At 47.7% G+C, this 11032-nt stretch overlaps 1 protein-coding gene across 1 annotated transcript in view; it reads left to right on the top strand.

Moving 5' to 3' along the window:
• The first annotated feature begins 1780 nt into the window (after positions 1–1780).
• The window catches only part of LOC143682992 (immunoglobulin lambda-1 light chain-like), a 33444-nt gene continuing 24192 nt past the window's right edge, over positions 1781–11032 (top strand). The window contains exons 1-2 of the mRNA XM_077159328.1: positions 1781–1886; positions 3450–3746. Coding sequence (XP_077015443.1) covers positions 1841–1886; positions 3450–3746 — 343 coding nt within the window. The 5' untranslated portion in view covers positions 1781–1840. The remainder of the gene's footprint in view (positions 1887–3449; positions 3747–11032) is intronic.

The following is an 11032-nucleotide window of genomic DNA, read 5'->3' as shown; positions in this document are numbered from 1 at the left end:
CCCCTTTACGGGTCACCAGCATTTCAATCTACTAAATTTATTTTAACATTTATTCCCCCTATTATTTATTTATTTTAAATCCATATGTTTTACTTGTCCATTGATAAGGTAGACAAAAGGAGCATCAGACACAAGGCTCTCACAATCACACGGTCACACTGCGAGAGTCATATCATCATACAATTATCTTCAAGAAACATGGCCACCAGAGCACAGCTCCACATTTTCAGGCAGTTCCCTCCAGCCTTTCCATTACTTCTTAACTAACAAGGTGATATCTATTTAATGCATAAAAATAACCTCCAGGATAACCTCTAGACTCTGTTTGGAATCTCTCAGCCACAGACACTTTATTTTGTCTCATTTTGCTCTTCCCTCTTTGGTCGAGAAGATTTTCTCAATCCCTTGATTCTGAGTTTCAGCTCGTTCTAGGATTTCTGTCCCGCGTTGCCAGGAAGGTCCACACCCCTGGGAGTCATGTCCCACGTAGAGAGGGGAAGACAGTAAGTCTGCTTGCTATGTCGGCCAAGAGAAAGAGGCCACATCTGAGCAACAGAAGAGGTTCTCTTGGGGGTGACTCTTAGGCCTAATTTTAAGTAGGCTTAGCCTATCCTTTGTGGGTTAAGTTTCATATGAGCAAACTCCAGGATTGGAGGCTCAGCCTATTGCTTTGGCTGTCCCCACTGCCACACAGTGGGATTTTACAGGCTCATGGTTTGAGGGTAGAAGAATTGCAAAATTGAGGCATCATCAAGGGAATGCTTTCTTTCCGAAGATTGGCATTCTGGGGCTGGCTGCCAGTGATTCTTGGTCTTGGTTCCTCTGTTCCACATGAAAATGCACATAGAGGCCACTCCTGGACTCCTTTCTCCTCCAGGTTCCATTGACCATTGATTGGCTTCTTGCTTCCCCTGGCTTTCTCTCTCTTGCTGTCTGTTTGAATTTCATCTTCCATATAAAGGACTTCAGTTATTATTGGATTAAGACCAATCCTGATCGAGGTGGACCCACCTCAGTGGAAGTCACCTCATCAAAAGCTCCTGCCTTACAATGGGTTCACACCCATAGGAAAGGATTACGTTTAAGAACGTGCTTTCCTGGGGTACACAGCTCCACAGGAGGTGATGCTGGACTATATGACTGAGCACCCCACTGTCCCCCGTTGTACAGCCACGCAACTTCAGGAACAGCACCCAGTAGAAAACAGACTCTGGGCCTCCCAGAAGCTTCCACGTTAAATCTGGGTGGGGCAGGTGGGGCTTCTGCAGGCACAGGACAGGGCCCCAAAGGGGAGGAAGGGCTGCCCTGCCTCTGCCCATCTGCCTGAGCCCCTAGAATCCCTAGGGTTTCCTTCTCAGAAGCGCCCCAGGCACTCCAGGTTTCTTTCCAGGAAGGAAAGGAGCTGGATTGGAAACACATAAAAGAAGAGAGTAAGGAGGAGAGAGACCATCTGCTCAGCTGGGCCCACATTTCCTCCTGCACAAAGCTGGTGTTTTCATCATCCTGAGGATATATCCTCTCCTCCCATGTCAATTGGGGCAAGGAAGTTCTTTTCGTGGGGTCCAGCCTCCTGCATGGGGGAGGGGGAGAAGCTGGGGTGGACTGATGCTCCTTGGGGACCCTACCCTGCAGCCCACCCCTTGCATTCTGGCCCCAAAGCTCCCAGCAGGTGCTTCCTCTCTTACGTTTCCACCAAGCGACGGTCGAGCCACGCCAGTGAGCAGGTCCCTATACTGATACCACAAAGCCCAGGGCCAGGCGTGCAATGTCCCCACCCCTAGAAGGGGGGAGGAGGACCAGGCCACAGAGCCACAGAGACAGAGCCCTGCACCAGAGCGCCATGTCCTGGGTCCCTGTCCTGCTCCTGCTCCTCACCTGCTGCACAGGTGAGAGATCTCCAGCCCCATCCTGCAGACCCCTGCCCCTCCCTGGCTCTGCCCTGCCCCAGTGTGCGTGTGTGTGTGTGTGTGTGGGGGGGTAACCACTGTAACAGACCCGGCTGGCGATGATGCCAGCTGAGCCCTGATCCAGGGTCGTTAGTCTGCATGCTAAAGGAGTTTAGAGACGAGAGGAGGCCAGTAGGAACAAGTAGTAAAGAAAGGACATGTTCGAGAGGTGAACACAGATGTGCCCAAGGGAGGGGCAGGCACTGAGTGGAGTGGGCCAGCTTGTTTTATAGGAGAGTTTTACCAGTGGCAGGTTTCCATAGGAACCTTTGAATACTAGGTGTCTTCTTTGTTCCAGGAGGAGATAGCTGGTAGAACGTGTGGTTTGTTGTCGCACACCTGAACTGTGTCTTTGGACAAATGGTTAGCAATCTTTGCGACCCTATGCTTCCTATCATTAATGGAGAGTTTGCTTTGGGCCCAGGATTTGACAAGCTTTGATGGTTTGGGGAGGTGTGGCCGCTTTAGGGAAATTTTTGTCCCAGGGAATTTACAGTTTGCATTGGTTCCTTTGGAGCTAGATTAGAAACAAGGGACCATCCTAACCAAAAGGGGGAAAAGAAGTGTAACTAATAAGGTATCAGTGGGTGAGAGAGTTCAAGTAGAGTCGAGAGCCCACTCTGGAGGTCGCTCTTATACAAACTTCAGGTAGACCTTGCTACCCATCATCACCTGCCAACCCCCAACCAGGACCATTCCAGCCAATCCTAAAGAACACCTAGGGCAATATATAAGATTCCACAAGGGTTTTATGCACTACAGTAACTTCCAGAAACCTACAACCTCCAGATGGGTCCCTGGTCCAGATAAATCCTGAAACCTAGCCCAGCCTCTCCAGAACATCAGCTAGTTCCATCTCCCTACCCCATATTAGTGACAGCCCCTTCCACCTTGAAAAAGTTAGAATGGGCATAGCCCAAATACCCTTAAAGAGAGGGATGGAAAGATCAAAGGTGATGGTGGAGTTGTACAGAGAAGATAGGATTTAAGAAACGAGTATGAGTGCTGAATCATTAAATTGATATCTCTTTTCGTCTCCAGTATCTTAGAGCAGCTAGAAGTAAAAACCTAAAATTGTGGTATTGTAACCTATTCTGCAATGAATTGTTTGTGCTGTGCTTTGAAATTTATTGCTTTTTTGTATATATGTTATTTTTCACACACACAAGTCAATTGTGCTGATTAAAAAAATATATATTTCTTCCTTCTAGCCTCCTATATTCTGGAGCAGCTAGAAGGAAAAATCTGAGAGGATGGTATGGTAGCCCATGACAAACTCTGAGATCTGTCCTGTAACTACTTGTTGAAGTGTGCTTTGAAACGTATTGCCTTTTTCTTTCTTTGCTTTGTATATATGTTATATTATTTAATAAAAAAAAGTTAAAAAAAAGAAAAGAAAAGAAAGAAACCAGGGACTTGCAGGTGTCTGTTAGAGCTGAATAGGAAACCACGGTCTTGCAGGTGTCCTGCTTCACCCTGCCTCTCCGTGGCCTCTGTCCCCAGGGGCCCACCTCCAGCCTGTGCTGCAGCAGCCGCCCTCCGTGTCTGCTCCCTTGGGGACCACGGTCAGTCTCGCCTGCACGCTGAGCCGTGACTCCAGCATCAGCCTGCACGGCGTCTACTGGTATCAGCTGAGGCCGGGCCACCCTCCGAGGTTACTGCTGAAATACCCGCCGCCCTCGGACATGGACCGGGGCCCCGAGGTCCCCCCACGCTTCTCAGGGTCCAGGGACGTGGCCAGCAATACCGGGTACCTAAGCATCTCTGAGCTGCAGCCCGAGGACGAGGCTGTGTATTTCTGTGCTGTGGGGAGCCCCAGCATGGCCAGGGGGAAAGGATGGGAGGGCAGGAGGGAACCCCCTTTTTCGGGGTCGCAGGTGCCCCGGGATGCACGCACCTGGGACTGAAGACCGGGGGCAGGGAGGGCGGGGAGGCAGGTGTCCCCCACGGAGCGGCCTTTGGGGTTAAGGGGAAGCTGGGAGACACGGCCACTGGCTGCCCAGAGAGCTTTGACTTTTTCCAGCAGAGGCGGCGCTGGGTCCTTGCTGGGTTCGATGATTAAAAGCGGCTCATGGCTTAAGAAACTCGTGTGGCTGAGTTTTTGGTCTGCCCAGCACGCCAATCTTGTCCTAAGGAGGGTGTCCCAGGGGATGGGTGACAGGTGAGTGGGCCAGGACACTGGGTCCGTGATCTGCTTGGTCCACGTGCCACTGTTACCGGACAAAGGTGGTGGTTCTTATGCCCGATGTGCTCAAATGGCCAATTCCTGAGACCCCTGGGCTTCGAAGAGAAAGAGTTGATTGCTGGGTGTGGAGCAGGAGAGTAGACGGCGTATCAACCCCAAATCTGTTTCCCCAGACTGCAGTAAGTGTGATAGTTTTTACTGCATCAAAAGAGGGGCAGGTTTAGCACGGTGAGCACAGTGGCCCCAGGTGATGTCATTAGAGGGCAATCTGATTATGGCATATGCGCAGATTGATCACACGCGTAGTCACAAAACGTGCAAGAAACCGGTATCTTTCCTATGATGATGGGTGTGATTTTTAGTATTGTAATGAGGTCTAGGTGACTTGTAGGTTAAAGTCTAAGCTACTGGGCATGTCAGGCTGGCCCACTTTGGTTAGACCCAGTTATCAAGATGACTTTGAACTTGGAGTGGGTTAGCTCTGGGGCTGACCCAGGACCCTTCATAAATAAACATGTTCTTTAGTGACCTCAAGACTCTAAAGTTGACAAAAACAGATAAAAGGGGTACAAGTGAGGGTTATCCTAAGGCTTTTTACCATCACAAGGACACAAGATAAAGGCTATACAAGCATCATTAGAGATCAAGGCAGCTGGATGACAGCTCAGAGGTTCCAGGCATTTCCCTCTGTCTACTCCAATCCACCAGAAAGCCAAAAGGAATATTTATATGATGATTCAGGAACCATAATCACCCCTTAAATCCTAATTTCTTGGTTAACCCACGGTGAGAGCTCAGGGCTGTCACAGGGACTGAGAAAAGCAGCTCAGATGGGGTATCTCCTCGCTGAGACTCCCGATTTTATCTGGGAGTTAGAGTGTGCAAACTTTAGGAAGTGTCTTTAGGAGACGGGAACCAGGTTTGGAGGTCAGACAATTCTCTGTTGTCCCGCGTCTTGTAGGCTATCCAGCTGCTGTCCAGCCTCACCCCTGCCTACCAGCAGCTGCCCCCTTTCCAATTGTGATAAGTAGAAAAGTCTGCAGACGTCACCGAGTACCCTCTGGGAGCCAAAATCTCCCACCACTAGTCCAAGTGAGAGAAATGCATTAGGTTTCCAGCCCAGCACAGCATCTGGGGGTCTGCAAACACTCAACATTTCAGGCTTTGCAAGCCATAGGGTCTGCCAGATTACTTAACTCTGTGCCAAAGTGGCTACGGGTGATACGTAAATGGTGGGCGTGGCTGTACCCCAGTATCCTCATTACGCCTGGAGCCAGCCATACCTGCACTCCGCCCTTCTAAACTTACTTGGGTCTGTGCTGTAGTTTGCTGACCCCTGGTTTTGAGAAGCCCTCCAGCTCCTGCCTCCAAGCTTGAGTCACGTTCAAACCCTCCAGCCTGGTGACCCCAGAGAGACTAAGCTTCCAGACCCACAGAAAGATCTGAGCGGTTGGGCTTGTTGGGGGAGAGGAAGGAATGGGGGTGGGGGTTCCTGGAGCCCTGGCCTGGTGAGTTGTCAGAATGTGCACCAAACTGAGTTTTCACAATCAGAGGCACCAGCAAGTCAACCCCGCTGAGACCCTAAACTCAACTGAGAACATCCATTTACTATGATTAAAAAGACCCCAGGTGTCCCCCCAGGCAACAGGAACAATTGCCCTTATTGGCCCTTCTATCAAGTGCTGGTGAGTATCGCTTTTGTAATGTTAGGGTTCCAGCTGCTGCCACCCTCTGGGTGCCCTCCAGGTTTCCACTTCCTCAAATTCTTCTTCCCGCATCAGACCTTTGTCCATCTGCTAATGGTCAGCTGGTGGCCTTCTCACCCCTTGCCCCTCTCTTGCTTTCCTGTTTCATGATTCCTGGGCCTGTGCCATGACAAGAGTCCGGAGAGGGGAGAATCAGATCAGACCCCAGGCCAGGCTCCAGGCCAGGCTGAGTGAGTCTTACCTCCAGTAGACCTTGAAAGAGTCCCTTGCATTCCAAACCAACAGTTCCAATGTTGCATGTCAAGGAGATGACAACAGCACTGACCAATCTATATAAAGTGCTTCCTGAGAGTGGGTTCTCAAGAAAAAGCCCTGTCCTTATTTATAAGAAGGCCTGGCCCTCTCTCTTGCTTTCCTTTAGGCCAAGGTTGGGTTATTTTTCACCTTGACTATTATCTGGCCTCCTATATGGTCCCCTGGGGCAGCCAGTATCCTCATTACACCTGGAGCCAGCCATACCTGCATTCCGCCCTTCTAAACCTTGATCCTCTCCCACACATCTGTAATTTCCAATGTTACGGTAACCACACTAAAAAAAAAAAGAAAGTAACAGGTGAAAGGATTTCTTTTTTAATAAAAAAATGTGGTTATGTATATAACAAAAATGTGGCCATTTGGACTTATTTTTAAGTGGCACTAATTACTTTTACAATGAGTGCTACCAATACACCAACTTCCATTAATAAAACCTTTTATCACCAAAAGCAAATAGCTCCCCATACCCACCTCCCAGCTCCGGATAACCTCCAATCTACCTTCCAAGTCCCTGTGAATTCGTCTCTACCAGATAGCTCATAAGTGGAATCACACAATATTTGCCCACGAAAGCATCTGACTTATTTCACTCAGCATCTGTGCTGTTGGCACATATGAGAAGTTCATTCCTCTTTATAGCTGTAGGTGAGATGGTTTTTAATAATCTATTTTATTTAATCCAATATGTCTGCAGTATTCTCATGTCTGCATGTCAGCATTGGAAACATCAGTTAGGGGATGGGCTAGCCTTTTTCCTGCAGATCAAGTCTTCACAATGCAAAACCATTTTACATCGTGGCTCGGGGACTGGCCACATTCCAAGTGCTCAATGGCCCACGTGGCTTGCGACAGGTCTAAGAGATAAAATTCGGGCCTTAACCATGACGTAGTTCTTGAAGGCCGGCCCAGAACCTGCCCTGAACCCCACTTTCTATGGCACCCACTGTGCGATTCTGCCATAATAAGCCAACCGCGGTGGATCAGATACCTTGATGTGTCTCATGGTTTGAGGTTCCCAAGCCTTTGCCTGTCACATTTACCTACCAGAAGGACTCCCTGTCCCTGGGCGTGCCCCCAGCCGGCTGCAACTGGTTCAGGGGTCCACTAGGACCTCCAGTCTCACTCCTTTGGCAAAATTTTCCCCCACCTCCCGGTGTAGTTCTTAACTTCCTCCCGTGTGCAAACGGCTTGTTTTCCTAGCTGTATTTAGCATCTACCGCACAGTTCTAAATTTATTCTGCAACTCTCCCTCCTCCGCTGGCCTGTGAAATCCCAGCAGGCAGGAACTCCTCAGGTCATCAACATGCCTGATAGTAGATGATGTAGTAAATGGATGCCTGGCTGCATGAATTTTTGGGTTCCAGTGACTCCAGGATCGGGGTGGTTGGGGTTCCCATGATTTCTTGAGGAGGGACCAGCCGCTCTGGGTGTTCTCTGCTACATCAGTAACTGACCCACCTCTCTGGTTTTTGGCAGACGTGGCTGTTCGTGGCTGAACCCACCAAGAGCTGCTCCATGCTTGTGTGTTTGCTTCTCTCTCTCTCTCGCTCTGTCTTTCTGCCTCTGAGTGTCTCTCTCACCCACGCCCCGGGCCTGGCCAAAATAAAACAGGTGACCATCTCCAGCAGCTGGGAGTGGCATGGGAAGGCAAAGACCCAAACAGGCCAATGCAGGGCAGGGAATGAACGTTTGAGAAAACTTCCAAACCTGCAATGGACGGAGGGATGTTGGAAAGGATGGAAATCCCAGACTGTGGGGGCCAGCTGCATGTACCCCAAAGACCCCCCTGTGCCAAGAGCTGTACTTTGTGCCCCAAAAAGCTCAATGCAGAGCCCAAGTCTGATGAAGAGGGAGAGGGCCAACTGAGCTTGAACACATCGTCAGTGGCTTCAGTGACTTGAGACCCCAGGACCCTCCAGGCAGGGGAGTGCGAGCCTGATGGGCAGTGCCAACCAGACTTAGAAGGGAATGGCAGCTCCTCTGGCTGCTGCCCCTCTCCAACCTCTCTCGCCTTGGGCAGAGGTCCCCTTGACCCCTCCTGTGCCCAACTCGCCAAACACGCTGGCCTCTGGATGCTTCCACCGGAGTTCCAAGCTCTCAACAGTCCCAAGATCCTAGGACCAGTGTCCTTCTCTTCACTCAGCCTGCTCTCCTGGACGCCCATGTTTTCCTTCACTTCGATTGCATGGGACGCCTGAGCTCGGCCACCGCTGGGCCCCTGGGTCCCTTCCCTGCAGGTTGTCTGCCCATGCCACCGCTGGAGTTCCCCGTTGTTCGGTACCCACTGCAGGCTGCCCTGTGCAAAAGTGCCCTGGACTTGTGTGTCCTTTCCAGGTTCACAGCTGCAGGGGCCTCCTGGAAGCCTCTGGGTTCTGTCCCCCATACTCCACCCCAGATACCACTGCCCCTCCTTTGGCATGGCTGGCCATGGCCTTCACAGCTGAGCCTTATCTTCTCCACCCCAGCCCTGATATTGGGGAAAACAAGAGAATTCTTTTTGGTCCCCTTGGTTGACTTCCCCATCCCCTTTGCATTAGCTAAGATCCCAATGGTAGTTTTTCCTATTCTTTTATTATAAATATGCACTGAGATGGCTTAAATAACTCTAGGGGGCCTAAGCTTGATTTTAGGGGGCTTTCTGGCCAGAGACTACACTGGTAGATTTATCCGGGTTCAGGGATTGGCTTGTCAGCCTCACGGGCTCTTGCGCAGACCTGATTTTGTCAGCTTGTCAAGACTGGACACATTTGAATGAACCGAGCTCCAGAAGTATCTGTAGCATTGCCACATCTATCCTTTAACATGTGATGGTAAATCTAATTGTAACCAAGCTGAAATCTTTCCCTGTAGCTGGGCCTGGATAAGAAGCCAGATTTTTTTTTAAATAATGAAATACAACATAAATACAAAAAAGCAATAAATTTCAAAGTACACTGTAACAATTAGTTATAGAACAGATTTCAGAGTATGGTATGGGCTACAGTTCCACAGTTCCAGGTTTTTCCTTCTAGCTGCTCCATGATACTGGAGATCAAAAGAAATATCAGTATAATGATTCAGCACTCATACTCATTTGTTAAACCCTACCTTCTGTGTATAACTCCACCATCACCTTTGATCTTTTGCCCACTCATTAGGGGTATTTGGGCTATGGCCGTTCTTTTTCATGTTGGAAGGGGCTGTGGATAACATGGGATAGGCAGATGGAACTAGCTGATGTTCTGGAGAGGCTGGTTCCTCTGCATTTCAGGACTTATCTGGTCCAGGGACCCATAAGGAGGTTGTAGGTTTCTGGAAAGTTACCCTAGTGCATGGAACCTTTGTAGGATCTCAGATAGAGCCCTGGGTGTCCTTTAGGGTTTCAGGAGAGAAGAAGTCAGATTTTGACCAGAAGTTGTTTGGTGAGGGTGTGATGGAAACACACATGAGCCAAACGCTGCTGGCATCGGCTGAGACAACAGGATGCACCTGTTTTCCAAGGACCTTTTGGAGACAGCAAAGGCACCTCCACTGTGCCCAGTGCCAGCCAGGATACTGTCCCTGGATGTCAGAAGTGCCAGAGCAAGAGAACTGCGACCCTCACTGTCGCCTTTGGGTGGGACAGGAACTTCCCACTCCCACGGAGCTTGGCATGACTGCTGTACCACTCTCCCCGCCAGGGGACCATCAGGACTCAGTGCCCCCCCCCCGCCCCCGGACAACATATTCTCCTAGAAGCTAGAACCATGAACTTCAAAACATTTTTTTATAACCCTTTAAATAATCATTTTTGGGGAGGCAGAGGCAGATAACTTTTTAAAAATTCTGGGTTGAAATAATTTTTTGTGGTTTTTTTTTTTGTGGTTGGCATTCTTTTATTTTGGGTTGAAATAATTTTAAATTTAGAGAAACATTGCAAGAATACAGGAAAGAACTCCCATAAACACTCTTCACCTGTCTTCACCAAGTGTTAGCATTTTACAACGTTGGCTTTTTCTGTTCTCTCTCTCTATATATAAACATGTATTTCTTTCTCTATATATATTATAATTTACTATATTATATTATATATATAAACATTATTTCAACTTGCAATAAATGTAAATAATTATTCATAAATATACATATATCCATATATATTATAATATACATTATATATTATTACGTATAAACATATATATCTATATTATATTGTATATATAAACATTATCATTTCAACCTGCAATAAATGTAAAGAATTATTCATAAACATACATCTTTCTCACTATATATTACAATATATGCTATGTATTATATCATATATTATATGTATAAACATTTATCTCTCTATGTATTATACTATATATATAAACACTATTATTTCAACCTGCAATAAATGTAAGGAATTATTCATGAAATGCTTTACATTCTCTTCTTGGTAGTAAGCCTCAGAGACCCAGAGTGTATTTTATACTCTCAGCAAATTTCAATTTGGAATATTCCAAGGATTCGAGATGACATATGAGAGAAGAAAGAGAGAGTTAAATCTGTTATTAAAATTAATTCAATCTATTTCTTCTTATTCTTTTAAATGTGGCTCCCAGAAACATTTCAATTCCTGATGTGACTTGTATTGTGCTTCTAATGAACAGAGAGCTTAAAACCAAGAATATAAGATTTAGCAAACGATTATGATTGCTGAATCATTATATATAGTTATTCCTCATTACTTTCTGATATATTAGAGTGGCCAGAGGGAAATGTCCGAATGCTCTGAACTGAAATCCAGCTGCCTTGATCTCTGTTAAGGACTGCAAAGCCTTTATCTCATGCCCTTGGGATGATAAAAACCTTGTGACTGACCTTCAATTGTGCTCCCTTATCCTGTTGTTCAACTTTGGAGCCTTATGATCACTAAAGAC

The sequence above is a fragment of the Tamandua tetradactyla genome, chromosome 5 (assembly GCF_023851605.1).
Source record: "Tamandua tetradactyla isolate mTamTet1 chromosome 5, mTamTet1.pri, whole genome shotgun sequence".
NCBI classification, from domain to species: Eukaryota; Metazoa; Chordata; class Mammalia; order Pilosa; family Myrmecophagidae; genus Tamandua; species Tamandua tetradactyla.
Note: the sequence above shows the minus strand (reverse complement) of the source record. Positions and strands in the feature narration are given on the sequence as shown.